This window comes from Corvus moneduloides, chromosome 5 (assembly GCF_009650955.1).
Source record: "Corvus moneduloides isolate bCorMon1 chromosome 5, bCorMon1.pri, whole genome shotgun sequence".
NCBI lineage: Eukaryota > Metazoa > Chordata > Aves > Passeriformes > Corvidae > Corvus > Corvus moneduloides.
The window spans coordinates 26,814,673-26,828,906 of NC_045480.1; the positions used below are offsets into that span (position 1 = coordinate 26,814,673).

Below are 14,234 nucleotides of genomic sequence, written 5' to 3' on the forward strand. Positions count from 1 at the left end.
ATTACAATATATACATTAAATACTTTTTGCATAAGCATTTCAAAACCTACCATATAATTGGAGCAAAAATTCAAGAGAATGCCTGAGGCAGTATGCTACATGTGTCAAGAAGGAAAAGAAAAGGACTAGGTTTAATGTAAAAGAGTTATATATTTCTAAATTGCTGTCATTTTACCACTGGTATTGCATAAGGAAGAGAAATATGGAGAAAAGTGTTTATTCTGATATTAGTATCAGTGAAAGAGTCATGAAGTTAGTGATAGATGTTGCCACAGAGGGATAATTTCCAGCAATGCCATGTTTACTACTCCTGACATGCATAATGCAGAATATGTTGCTTTCTCATATACACCCAACAGTTGAGCTTACTCACTTTTTATGCACCACTCAGCCACTGGCTTCCTGTCTAAGCAGGAGTTTGCTCAGACTTTTCCACATGATGGAACTTGCCTACAGTTAGCATTCACGTTCAGATTTTTCTCAGTTGACTTTAGTACAGAATCTTGTCCTAATTTCTTTTGTCTCCCTATAATTAGAAAATGTATACCCTACTGGAGGAGATTTAACTTTTTCTGATTAACTCTACTTCTTTAGAAATACAATGATACTGCTCTTAAATATTACTTTGCACTGATATTTTGAATAATTACTCCATTTTACTTTTGCAAGTCTGTCTACCATAACAGTCAGTTGTCAAAACTTTCATATTTAAAAATGAAAAATTACAATTTTTACCATAATTTTCAAAAGTGAGATGTACAATATTAGTAACAGGGTTGACTGTTTTGATACTATGGGTGTTTAAATTACATCTCCACTGAAATCAGGACTAAAAACTTAGCTTAGAATTGGAGTAGATAAATGCAGCCCTCAGCTTTGTCAGCAGGAGTTCCAATTGCAGACTGCCTATGGCATCAGTGGAACCAATATAATTAATTGTCTCATTATACTCAAAGACCTTTAGTAGGAGAGGGTTCATAGAATCTGATTTACACTTAAGTGGGGTTGGGGCCTGTTTCTGAAATAAACTGCCTAGAACATTCAGAAGTAGGGTAGTAATTGTATGATTTAATTGCATGGGTTAAATAATGTTGTAATTGTATTGCTTTGTTGAATATTTTTCTTAGGTTTGGATCTTATAAAGATGGACATAATTATGTGCCTATTCATCACTTTCATATGAGCACTCCTAAATATTTTAAACGGACAAATTAGAGCAAGAAAATAAAATATTATTGGGACCAACAAGAAAGGTTTGTTGCTGGAAACTGACTTGGCAGCCAAAGAAGACTACCTTGTTTAAGGATGAGCAACTCCCATGCTGCGCAACACTGTGGATGTCTATGTAATAGTTGGTGACTTTCTTCTTTAATGAGCTGCCATCACTGTGAGGGAGGGAAGATGCGTGCATTTTGATAAACTGGTATCTACCTTGGCCAGATACCTGCTTTGTATGCAGCCAAGCAAGGGTGGGAACTTGCTTTGGCAACAACTTCTTCAGCTTTTGTGTAGGTATCATATATCATGAAATTTCAGAGTGCTATTGCTGCTATTGCAATAAAAAGCTTGGTCACAGGTTTTTCAAAATAGGAATGGAACTAGTACATTTTTTAATTGGGACATACGCAGTAAGTATGTGTTGAAGTGTGTGCATTTTCGACTCAAACAGTATTTACATCTGCTGCTATTTTACATTTTATTCTTAAATGAGTTTTACAACAATTTGCAGATAATTGATATTCATAATACTGGAGAAAAAGAGGTGACTTTTGTAGACTTCCTTTCATTAACTGGACATTAGACACTTCAGTGCTTTTACAAAGGGAATAATGGAGTACCTCTGAATACTTACAGTTGTGAGGCACCTACATGAACACACTGATGAAGAATTAAAAACAATCATGCTCAGCATAACAAGGTTTCCGAAATGGGAGAAAAGTTGGTTCTAACTTTTATTTAAAATGAAGTGTAAAGAAGAAAAAAAAAAAAGAAAAAAAAAAAAGCTTTGTTCCTTTGCTATCATTACACTTCAGTAGGACTAAATAGAGGTGTTGCTTTTTTGACCTAGGCAGTGAATTCCCTATTACGTAATGCACATGACAATGTAAAATGTTGTGCCATCTCGGGGTCTCTTGGCAACGTCTTTTATTTTTAGCTCCTGATCCTTTTGTATACATGCAGAGCTTCCCTTAAACAATGAGGACATCTTCATTGTTGTCCAAAGGATGTTTCCTGCTTGTGAGAAACATGTTAGGTAATGTAAGTGACCCTCTCAGTTTGGAAACCACGTTTGTGATGTTGGTATTTAGTACTTTGTGTCTTTCCAGTAATATCTAAGCATACCATAACTGAAAGTAATAGGATATGTTACAGGAAAGAGGGTGGATATTTTTTTCTCCCTCTAATTCTTCACCATATATGTTTGAGAACAGCTTGAGCAGACTCAATTTTATTGTTTCTCTATGTAAGCAAATACAGGATGTGTTTTTACCCAGGGTTTCTTGTTCTATGGAGTCAGGTAATTGCTGCCAGCACCAAACTTGTCACTTTATCAGGTCACCTGTCGTTTTGCTCCCTTGTTTGTGGAGCTGTGTTTCTGAGGGTGAAACTGATCACTGGTCTTTGTGGACAGAGGATATCTGAAAGGCATTTAAAAGTCTCAGTGGTTATATATTCATCATCTCAGATGTAACTGACAATTAACCAGCCATTGTTGAACTAATTTCTCACCTATGTGTGCTGTGGGTGTCTTTACAAGCTCTCTGAACTTGTTCTCTGTGTGACTGTCCAGCAAGACAGGATGAATTATGTTTTGGAGTGATAGAAGTGATTTTCTTGCACTTCTGGCAGTTTTCTTCTGCAAACACCAGTAGCCCTTGTCTCTACTTTCTCCCAACTTGCAAAAGCAGCTGGCACTGGCACCAACATTGCACAGCGCTCTGAGTACCCTAATTTATTTTCAACATGCCCTCATGCTAGCTCTGATGCACATCCAGCCACAGGTTTGCCTTTTCATAGTCTGTAGAACACATAAAATTATCTTGCCACATTACTTAACATTCTCCACAGGCTGACTTTGCAAATACCTTGTAATGTGAGCAGTTTATTAATGTGAAATGCAAGAAATGATACGTATAAATACAAAAAGCTTGAAAACTCCTAATTTTTTAACAATTGAAAAATAGGATGAAGGTATTTTTCAGGAAGTCAGACAGCATGACTTGTATAACAGATCAGATTATAAATAATATCTGTATGTAATCTTCAAAGTCTCTGAGCATACCTTTGATTTAGACATGTTCACCCCATTAGAAAGGTTCATGTGGACAGTGACAAAATCTAAAGTTTGAATATTCTCTTCTTCTGAGTAATTTGTGTAGTTTAATGTATATAATTCGTAGCTAATATTTGTTGACATTTGCATTATTTTATCAGAATGATTAAGAAAATCATGACCACAAACTGTGTTTATACTTCTACTACTGTGGTTAGAATCGGGAAGCTAAAACTAAACTTTATTTGTCTTTACATCTATACACTGATCTAATCTCTTGTATCTCACTGACTTAGAAAACTGTGCGTTATATATCTAAGTCACAATCACTGTTTCAAACTATGACAGAAATGTGCTAGAACAGGTCCTGCTGCGTGTGTGACTAATCTTTTAGTTTTCTAATCATACTCTCTACATCTCAGCTTTCATAAGAAAGTATATTATGAAAGAAGAAGTTTGTGGATACCTTCATGCATTCCAAGATGGCTTGCAAAGAAAGAATGTATAAAATAAGCATTATTTACTAAAGTTTTGAACTTTTGCTGGTTGTAAAAGGTCTAGATTACATATATCTGACTTCTAAATGATATGTATTCTGTTGTACTCCAAATCTCATCCTCTGACATTTTGTGCAGGTCAGTTGAAGTTTGTAGGAATGTACAGGAAGAGACAGCAGTACATCAGGAGTCTGCCAGTGCCTATCTTGGAATAAAAAAGAACTCTAGGTAACATGTATGAGAGCAACTTCTGAGAGTAATTGTACTGGATTCTTCAGCAGGGTGGGGACTCAGTCTCCTCTTACATATATATTCCTGCCTTGACTCAGGCATTTCTATGTGTATTGTAAACTTAGCTTCAGGAGCAGTGACTCCAGTGTTGTCACAGAGCACTCCAAAACCTGGGGGCTGCTGTTCAAACCTCTTGGGCTAAGGAAGACCTGAATTGTTATTTCCCATTGCTAAAAACAGTGTTGCAGCTACGAGCTGAGCAAAAGTTGGACACACCCTTTGGTTTTGAACCAGAGTTGATGTTATTGAAACAAGTTGTTGGCAGCTTAAGTGTGCAGATAACCAGTTCCCACCTGTCTCACTGAAACGGAACACTGAGAATATTCACAGTCCTCTACTGACAGTGAGGGAGCTTTGTGCCCCCAGAGAGAGGTGCTGGCTGTTTTGATGCACCTCCAGGGTTCAGGAAGAAATTCTGAGCTGCTCTCAAGCTTGGCTGCTTAGAGTTGTCTCATGATGAATGAAGAGAATTTAAACTTTTAAACTGAAGCTGAAAAAAACCCTATAAATTGAATGTAAGAATTTAAGTATCAGCTATCAACAGCCCTGAAACATGTTTTTTCTCATATATGTAAAATGACATTTGTTTGCAGGGTGTTACAAAAGGATCTTTGGGGCCAAAGTAATATGGCCATGGAGTAAGTGTTAGAGAATAGACCTTTTCATTTCAACAGGGAACATAGTATGGGTCCATGGGACAGGGAGATTAAAACGAGCTGAACTGTTTAATGAATAGTGCTTTGAAGCAGTTCGTAAAATCTGCAGCTACTGCTTTCTGCCACTTGAGGTCCTCTTTTATCCCTAATTAGTACAGTTTGCTGATACCAAGCAGGAATAACTCACAGGTTATTAGGTGTTAGGTGCCTCATTGTAACTCTGAGGGCAAAAAATCTTTTCAGAAGCATTACAAAAAGCTGTGTTGACTTGGGTATCAGTTACCTCTTCAAATCTGCAAATGATTTAGAACTGTGTTTGCTGGGCTTCTTGTAGGCAGTTTATTTTCTTACAATACCCTGTGCTGTACTGTGCTTTGTTGCTGCGTTATCTGCTTTCTTAATGTTCAGCAAATTCTTCTGTGGTAATGTTTTTTTTTTCAATACAATTCTCTTCCCCTTCTGACTTGTAAAACACATCATGACTTGTGATTCTGGTGCCTAAAATTAACTTTCAAACTTGTTTCGAAGCAAAGCAAGATGAATGAAGGTATTCAAGAGATACAATGGCTTTAGCAATCTGGAATCTGATATCTTTTGGATATAGAGGGGAAGAGTTTCCTTTTGGAAATTCTTTCTCAAAGATGCATCTGCATGGTTTCTGATAGTGAAGAAGATACAATTCCTGTAAGATGGCTCCTCTTTCTCATGTTATCCAGTATTTTTCACAGTCTACAATATGAGGTTTTTTATGTGGTTGCCATTTTAGCTATCAATTTAAAAAAGCAATGCAAACATAAAAAAAAGCAAACAATGGCAGTCTTTCTTCAGAAAAAAGAAAAAAAGTCTGCAGTTTCAAGTTTGATTTAACAGTGTGTAAACTGGCAGATGCATTTACTACCACTCTCCACTTCATAGTTTGTTATTCCTCTCCTGTGCATTGATGGGAGCACTTACACCTATGTGTAGTAAGCCAGATCTGGATATTCAGCTGGCTGGGAAAATAAACAAACAAATAAAACTAAAAGAAGTGTTGAGGGGTTTGTTTTGTTTTGGAATTTTTTGCTTTTTGGGAGCACTGAGGACAGTCTTGCTCTTTGACCTACCTTGCTATTTAGCTGTCCAGGTGGTTGCTCTGGCACAAAAGAAAGGATGCCAGGAGGGTTAGTATTAAGACACTCACGATGGACCTGCTTAAGCTGTCTCTGTCCCCATAGTGCCAGGTGCCCACCAAAGCCTCTCTATCACTCCCCTGTGCAACTGGAAAGGAGAGAGAAAATATAATGAAAGGCTTGTGGGTTGAGATAAGAACAGGGAGAGATCACTCATCAGTTAGTGTCATGGGCAAAACAGACTGACTTGGGGAAATTAGTTGAATTTATTGCCCATCAAAATCAGAGCAGGACAATAAGAAGTAAAACAGATCTTAGGAGCACCTTTCCCCTGCCCCTCCCTCCTTTCTGGGCTTAACTTTATTCCCAGTTTTCTACCTCCTCCCACCCAGTGGCTCAGGGAGATGGGGAATGGGGCTTATGGTCAGTTCATCATGTGTGGTTTCTGCTGCTGCTTCCTCCTCAGGGAGAGGAGTCCTTCAACTGCTCCAGTGTGGGGTCTCTCCCTTGGGAAACAGTCCTACATAAACTTCTCCAACCTGAGTCCTTCCCATGAGTTACAGTTCTTCACAAACGGCTCCAGTGTGGGCCACTTTTCCATGGGGTTCAGTTCTTTAGGAACAGGCTGCTCCAGCATGGATCTCCCACAGGGTCGCAAGTGCTAGCTATCAGGACCGTGCTCCAGTGTGGGCTTCCCACGGGGCCATGCCTTTCTTTTGGGCATCCACCTGCTGCAATGTGGGGTCCTCCACAGGCTGTGTAGGTGGATCGCTGCAACCCTGTGGAGCTCCATGGGCTTCACCACAGACTGCAGGGGAATCTCAGTTCTGCCACCTGGACACCTCCCCCCCCTTCCTTTACTGACCTTGGTGTCTGCAGAGCTGTTTCTCTCACGTATTCTCACTCTTCTCTTCTCTGGCCACGATTACATCTGTGCATTAATGTTTTTTTCCTTCTTAAATATGTTACCACAGTGGCATTACCCCCATCACTGATTTGTCTGCCTTGGAGCTGTCTGGCCTTGGCTCTGTCAGACATAGGGGAAGTTTCTCACAGAAGCCACTCCTGTAGTCCTGCTATCAGAACCTTGCCAAGCGACCCAATACAATGGTTGATCAGCCATGACCTCACTGGTCTGCTGTATGTAAAATGAAGCATTTCTGCATTTTGTAAACCCAGGCTTCAGAAAGAAAATACAGACCTGATTTTGTAACATCTGTTACATAGTGGTTTACAGCTAGTGGTAACAAATGGGATTATTTATAACTTCCTGAGGTTGGAATGAAGGTGCATGTTTTAATGTGCCTTGTTCTCATGGGGCAGGCCTTTTCTGGCTGATGCATGAATCCCCTGTTTAACAGGCAGAAGCAGAAAACAAAGTCTCTTTTATGTTTCTCTATGGATTTCTTTGCAGATCTAGTTTTTAAGGGTCAGGGATTATATTTGTGCATTCAAAAATACATTAAAGTTTTGCTTGGCAAGCTTATTTGCTTTACAGTTTAGAGTGGAAGTAGTTACAGAAGCTGTAGTCTAAGGAAATATTTTTAAGGCCAAGTAGTATCTTTCATTTTAGACTAATATAAATGGAGGGAAGTGCAAACCTTTCTGTCTTCAGATAGAACCAAAAATGGTTTTTCTGTGCCGTATTTCCTTACATCTGTATAAATTTACAACTTTGTAAGGCATGGAAGAATTTTTCTTTTTGAATACGTTTTTATTCTGAACTAGCAGCCTGCATGCTTTTATGGTCAAGTGAACAAACAGACACCCCTAAAGGGATAGTTCCTCTTAAACCAGAATTAGATCAGATGAACTGCAACTCAATGGTGCCCCTATTGGGTAAAGAACTTGGGATGACACATGCTGATATGAATGTCTGGCATGTGGGATGTTATAGAACTACCCAAGAAGTGAAACCTAGTTTGCGTTGCTTTACAATTACTATTTTTTTGCAAAGGTTTCACAGAATCACAGAATATTCTGAATTGGAAGGGACCCACAAGGATCACCAAATCCAGCTCTTAAGTAAATGGTTCATACGGGGACTGAACACCAACCTTAGTGTTATTAACACCAACCAACTGAGCTAAAGAAAAGATGGTGAAAATAGGAAATATCCTGAGATAAAGGCAGGAAGTTCTATAGAAATAATTTCAACGACATAGTGAGTAAATAAGAATTTCAAATAATGTGATCTTTCTTTGCTCTGACATGGTTTTTAGTACATGACTTTTGAAAAGCGGATTCATTTTCTTGTGGACTCCATCCTCTTCTCTGTAAAACAAGCAGTTGAAAACATAAGATGTAGCTCAGCAAAATAAATCATCTGCACTTGCACATTCTGACTGGTTCACTGAGATGCAAAGCTAAGGCACAGCTTACAAAAAACCCCAAAGAAACACAAGCAGGCCTGTGATCAGTTAATTCAGGACTGTATGTTAATGCATTACTCCAAAGAGGACAATTATCTGGCCCTACTTCAGTTTCATAGTCCTTGACTTTATTTTAACTTAACCTCTTAGCAGAAGGGTTTTTTTCAGTACTCAGTTCTGTCATTATAATCCTCCACTGCACACAGACGCTGCTCTAGCAGTCTCTTCTCATCTGTGTTTCAGCACCGAGTGGTGCCAGGGACGGCATTTATCCCTGAAACGACACGGGATGCTGAGCTCGCATGCTAAGCAGCAATGACCTGCAAGGTGTCTTCCTCCTCCGGCTCGGGGATGGAGACCTCTTTGTGCAAGGAGAGGGAAGTGCTCCACGCACTAGATTTCTAGGATCGGGAACAATACCTAGGGGTATGAGCCGCTGTCATCGGCCGGCAAGGAGCACTCTTGGCCCCAGGTTTCCCCACCGCCCATCCTGCCGCTGCTGGAACATTGACCTGACACTTGTGTGCGTTCGGCTGGCGTTGGCAGCCTGCCATTTGTTCTCCTCTGGAAGAGGGAGATGGAAGAAATAAGGAAATCGTTCCAGACTGGCCGGTGATTTGGCAAAACCGCGTGGGGATCACGGAGCAACAGGGAAGTGCCGCAGTCCGGCTCCCCCCCCGCCCCGCGGCACTGCCCGCCCGCCCGCGGCCCCTGAGGGGCGGGGCAACCGCAGAGGTCACGCCCCCTTCTTCGCTCACCCAATCGCATCAGAGCATGGGCGCGGCCCTTGGCCCCATAGCCAATCAGTGCAGTGGGTGACACAAAGTGGCGCTCCTTGCACGCGCTTTAAAGGCCGGGAAAAACTGGCAGCGCCAGAGTCCAATCAGAGGGGAGAGGGGCGTGGTCGGCTCAGCCTTTTGCCCAATGGGAGGCCGGGGAGGTGGTGCGGGGCAGGCGGGCGTAGAGTGGCAGGAGCCTCACCCAGTAAGAGGGCGGCACTCACCGCCTCCCGCAGCAGCTCGGACCAATGGACCCGGGCAGTGGGCGGGGCGGAGGGATCCGTGCCCGGGCTCTGGATTGGGAGCAGGGCAGGAGCCGGGCCGGGCCGGCAGCGTGTGCAGCGCTGCACGAAAATGCACTCGGATGCCGCCGCTGTCAGTGAGTAGCGCCGGGGCCGGGCCCGCCGCCCGCGCCGCTGCCCGGCCGTAAGAACTGTCCGGCTGGGGGCGGCTTCTCTTGCCGCTGACCTGTGAGGCTCGGCCGAACGTGCCACCGGGACTCTCGATGCCGGGGAAGGGTTCAGGCCCGCGGGTGCGGGACGGGCGCGGAGCGGGGCGGTGTGTGCGTGCCTGCCGGTGGGGTCCCCGCGGGGACAGCGGGAGCCCCGTGGCCCTCGGCGCGCTCCCCCAGGGGGCGGGGGCGGCCCATGCGGGGGCGGGAGCGGGCGGGGGCAGCCGCACCGGAGAGGGCCGGGGGCGCTCGGAGGGCGTGACGCAGTTTGCCCGACCCGGCTGGTGAGCGGGTGAGGCTGCGGCCGGCCCTCGTGGACGACTGCGAGAAGGCTGGGGCTGCTGTTAAGGGAGGGCGGGCGCGGGCTGCGGGGCTGGGTGTGTGGGGGAAAGACGGGCGGGGGTGAATTAAGCGGGTTCCGTCGGGCCGGTGCGGGAGAACCGGGCTGCGTGTGCTAGGGAGCGGAGCCGCGGCGCATGGTGGGAGGTGGAGTCCCTTCGGCGGCGGCCCCACGCAATGGGGCGGCGGGAGGCGGCGTAGCGGACTACAACTCCCAGCGGGCCCTGCGGCGGCGCGGCGTGCTGCCCCCGCCCCGCGGACCCCCGGCCTGACCCGCCGTGCCCGCCCGCCCTGGGGAGCACGGGGGTTTCGCGCCGCCTGTTTTGGAGGAGCGTAGCGCGGGCTTTATCTCCGCAACAGAGTTTCCCGCTGTGCGTTCCGAGCAGCAGGGACCGCTTGCTGTAGGCGGCTTGCTTGGCGTAGGAGGGTCACGCATCTGCGTGGCCGTGGGGTGGCCGGGGTTCAGGGACAGGCACCGTCTGCGTCCGCTGGAGGACCAGGCTGTCATCCTGAGCACAAAGCTGTCCTGCCATAACGACCTCCCTGTGAAATCTACCAGGAACGTGTTCTCGCTGTGGCAGGAGTTGCAGCTCTGAGATGCTTTATTACAGTAGGACTTGCTTGTGGGAAAGATAATGAAAATTGAAGCTTTGATCATGCGTTAATGAATGATGCTCTGACTTTTGGACAAAGTCCCTAAAGCAATGGTGGAAAGAAATGCTGCATAATGCCTGGATTTTCTTGAATCCTTCCGTGTCTCTCAAAATGAGATGTTGGACAGGGGCAGCCTGGTAAAGGCTCTAACTCATAAGGTTGTATCATTTCTTTAGTGGTTCTGGTTTATTTTACCTTTATATTTAGGGATCATTATGTGTCGGTGGTGCAGGCTGCCATTAAAGCACAAATAATTGCCTCATATTAGAAATGGCAGGGTAATTATTCTAGAAAATGCTTTCTGTTCAGTGTCTTTTGTCATGTGCCCGTGCAAAAAAATGCAGGTCCTCATTATACACGTGAGTTAGTTACAAATATTTCAGAGCTCCCTCATGTAGGATGTTTAGATTACATAATGACTTTTAATTTTTAAAAATTTTAACTTGTCTGCAGAAAGTAGGAAGAGTACTCTTCCTCAGCCTTCAGCTATTACTGGCTTTTCATTAAAAATGTGCCTTGGAGTGATCAAATCTTACACCTCACTTTGTTTTTGTTTTTTTTTTGGGGGGGGCTTGTATATGTGTAATTTAAATAGATATGTTTTCATAAATTAGCTAAATTATCTGTAGCTTCATAGTGGTTGGGTTTTTTTCATTGATCTAAATGCTTGAAACAAGAAGTGTTCACAGCATAGTTTTGCACATACAAAAGCTGGCTTATGATAGTCTTTTGACTGAATGTTTATTTTGAGCCACCTTTTTGATCCTTCTTAGATACTTATCTGTTCTTATGATATGAACTCTATTAATACATTTTTTCTCAGTCTCAGTTTTACTTTCTGAATACACACCTTTCATATTATATGAGGAAATCAACTTTCCTTTTTTCTTTTGAAGATGTTTGCTTAAAAGTTTGTTGCAGCTCCTGTATAATTGGAAAAGCCTTCTCTGTACAAGACCATGCAATAAATTGAATTAGGCAAGTAAAGAGGTTTTTTTTTTACTGTTTCTCTTCATTTTGTTGTATCAGGGTGAGCTCTTATTTGTGTAATTGCAGCACTTCATTTAAGTCTATTTTTGTCTGAGTACTTTTTGTGCTAACTCTTAGTGAATTATTAATCTTGTGTTTTCTTTAATTCCCTTCCTCCCCCACTTTCTTTGCAGGTATTGACAGCCAGACTTTGGGCTTTTTCAAAGCATTATTTCCTAGTTTTGTTTGTGTCTTCAAGCAGAAGAAGATAACTTGCTTAATTTGTCTGTCTTGTGCTTGCCAAAAAACATAGCACTAGGAAGTACAGTGCATCCTGTGAAAGTGTTCAACTCTTGTATCCAATTTAAATATTAGAACATTTAATAGTATGGTTATTTCTTCTACAATAAGTAAAACTACTAACAGGGGCTTGAAGCAGAACCCTTAATTTAAATGTGCCAACATTTTTGTCATATGGTCCAATTAAGTTGTTTTATGTAAAATCATGGTCTGAGGTTAAACAGAATTTTTATTTTTGGCTCATAAAGAGATATAAACAACTACCAGTTCGTTCAGTGGGGGGTGTATATATATATGTAAAATTGTGCAAGGCTTTAGCTTGTCCTGGGGAACTGACTGAAGTGACACACTTGATGCAGGTGTGTGGCTGCACAGACTGTGGGACTCGGTCTGCTGCAGCTGCTCGTTACTGCTCATTAGCTGTAGATTACTGCTTCCCTTGCTCTGCTGGTAAAGTGGTTTGTAGGAGCACTTTCTAATCCACTCAAGTCAAATGTACCTGGGTTAGCTATTGCCACTTACTTAAGTTATCTAAACTGACGGGGTTGATTTCTTGCCTGAAGTGGGTTAGGGAATGTTACCATGGCCTGTGCTGCTGGCAGAGCTATGGAGTCAGTAAATTTTGGCAGGGATGAAGATGCAAGCAGCTGGGACAGTAATGCTTTTGACTGGCATAGCTGTTCCTAGGCTGTTGCAGCTCCATTGTGGTGCATACCAGATCTGCATGGTGCTGGATACCCTAGCAGTGTGTGCTTGGCAGGGTTGCATTTCTGCTGAATTAGCTAGAGCACAAGATACGAAGTTTGTATTAGCTTTATGCCCTTTGTAGGATGCCAGATGACACCTGGCATGAAGTTAAGACTAATGCTTGCAAACAACATTCAGGTCATGGCAGCCAATGATGCAAAACTAGCTCACTGACACTTGTTTGAATTTGAATTAATCTGATGGTGGAATAAGTGTTAGACTGGATGAACACTTTTCATCAACAGAAGCAGATGTTTTGCACCAGAAACCCACTTAGTGTTAAGTCTTTGCTATATAGCACAAAACACCCAACCAAAAGCCTCCAAAGCAAACCCAAATCCTGCCATGAGCCAGTTGTGCAGAGTATTTTATCCTATATGTTAGTATAGGAGAATTAGCCTAGCTCTTATTTGTTCAATCAATTTAAGGTAAATGGAAATGTATTCAAACTAAAGTAGCAGTTACACAAATTTTGCACTGCTTAAATTGCTCTAAAATTCTCAGTGAACTTTAAAACTGCAGTAGCTCTTTTTGTAAACAAGCCTTCAGGTTAGAGTACTCTAAAAACAGCTAGGTAGAATAAAGATTTGTTCCTATGGGGGGGGAAAAGAATTATGCATTTTCCTATCTATGTAGCATGCAGTGATCTTAAAATACTTTGTTGCAGTAAGTCATTCTGAGTGGTAATACCAAATGTTGTGAGTTGAATGTGATGTTTACCTTTAAATGGTAAGTGTTTTATAGTGCACGTAGTAATTCCTACCACATTTTGTTGCTTGGGTTTGGGTTTTCTGTAGAGTTTTTCTATTTACTAGCTTAAGTCAGTCTGTGTTTTGCTTCAGAACATTTTAGGTGGTTGTGTTTGGAAAATGTACACAAATTTGCAACTGTGGGTTTTGGATACCGCTGCTGTCAGAAGTAGCTCTGAGCTCGGTGCAGCTCTGGGTGTACGCAGGCAGGAGAAACATTCTGCAGTATCATGTCTTTAGCTTTAATGGCTAGGTCCTGATGCTGCTCAAGATAGGTTGGATCATCCCATCTAATTGCATGTCCTTACTTTCCAAGCTGGAATTCACTTCTGTTTTCCTTACTTTCTGAATCATGCCCTTTATTTGACCACACCAGATTAAGGGAGACCCTGCTTTTCAAGCCTGTTCTCTGCCTCCCTTTACCCAAGGCTTGTTGTCACATTATGGACTGGGAGAAAGGTTTCTTCTGCGGGCTGGCCCTGGTGTAGGGTGTCACTGCCTGCAGGGATACAGCTACAGACACATTGGAAATAGATTCTTTGACAGGAATGCAGAGTCAGCTCCTAGCTTCTTTGTGCTGCAGTTTGGGATTCTCAGTCTTCAGGTGTATTGTGATGTTTTTTTGTAAATAAGACTGATGTACATTTTTCTTTTGCCTTCTGTATTCAGTAATGAATATAAAAATTCTGCTTCCTGAATGTAAGTGTTGAGGGCTTTCACCAAATGTGTAGGTTTCAGATCTGAACTTCTAAGTTCATTAATCAATTCATCATTAATCAATATAAGTTGTATTGCTGTTAGGATAATTCTGTAAGTAGACTACAGAACGTAAAATGGTATATTTTATAGAAGATTAAATGATTCTTTTTTGAATAGGTAAAATTTATTTAAAGCAAACTAAGGCAATAGAACTTTGAACTATTATGGCCAGTACTACTACAAGTTTTTTCTAGTTCTCTTAGTTGAAAGCAAGGAAAACAATTAAATAAAAGCCTAAACATTCTATTTTAATTTTTAGGTATGAGTTTGCCTGATGTGTGTTTTCTG

At 42.4% G+C, this 14,234-nt stretch overlaps 2 protein-coding genes across 9 annotated transcripts in view; both read left to right on the top strand.

The window, feature by feature from the left end:
• The window catches only part of CWH43 (cell wall biogenesis 43 C-terminal homolog), a 30,468-nt gene extending 24,716 nt beyond the window's left edge, over positions 1-5,752 (top strand). For all 3 annotated transcript variants that reach the window (XM_032109267.1, XM_032109268.1, XM_032109269.1), the window contains one exon: positions 1,128-5,752. In XM_032109267.1, the coding sequence (XP_031965158.1) occupies positions 1,128-1,215 (88 nt within the window). In that variant the 3' untranslated portion in view covers positions 1,216-5,752. The remainder of the gene's footprint in view (positions 1-1,127) is intronic.
• Positions 5,753-9,196: 3,444 nt separating this feature from the next.
• DCUN1D4 (defective in cullin neddylation 1 domain containing 4) overlaps positions 9,197-14,234 on the top strand; it is a 42,042-nt gene continuing 37,004 nt past the window's right edge. For 2 of the 6 annotated variants that reach the window (XM_032109249.1, XM_032109248.1), the window contains exon 1: positions 9,250-9,357. In XM_032109249.1, coding sequence (XP_031965140.1) covers positions 9,333-9,357 — 25 coding nt within the window. In that variant the 5' untranslated portion in view covers positions 9,250-9,332. The other 4 variants (XM_032109251.1, XM_032109252.1, XM_032109250.1 and 1 more) reach the window with 4 other exon arrangements.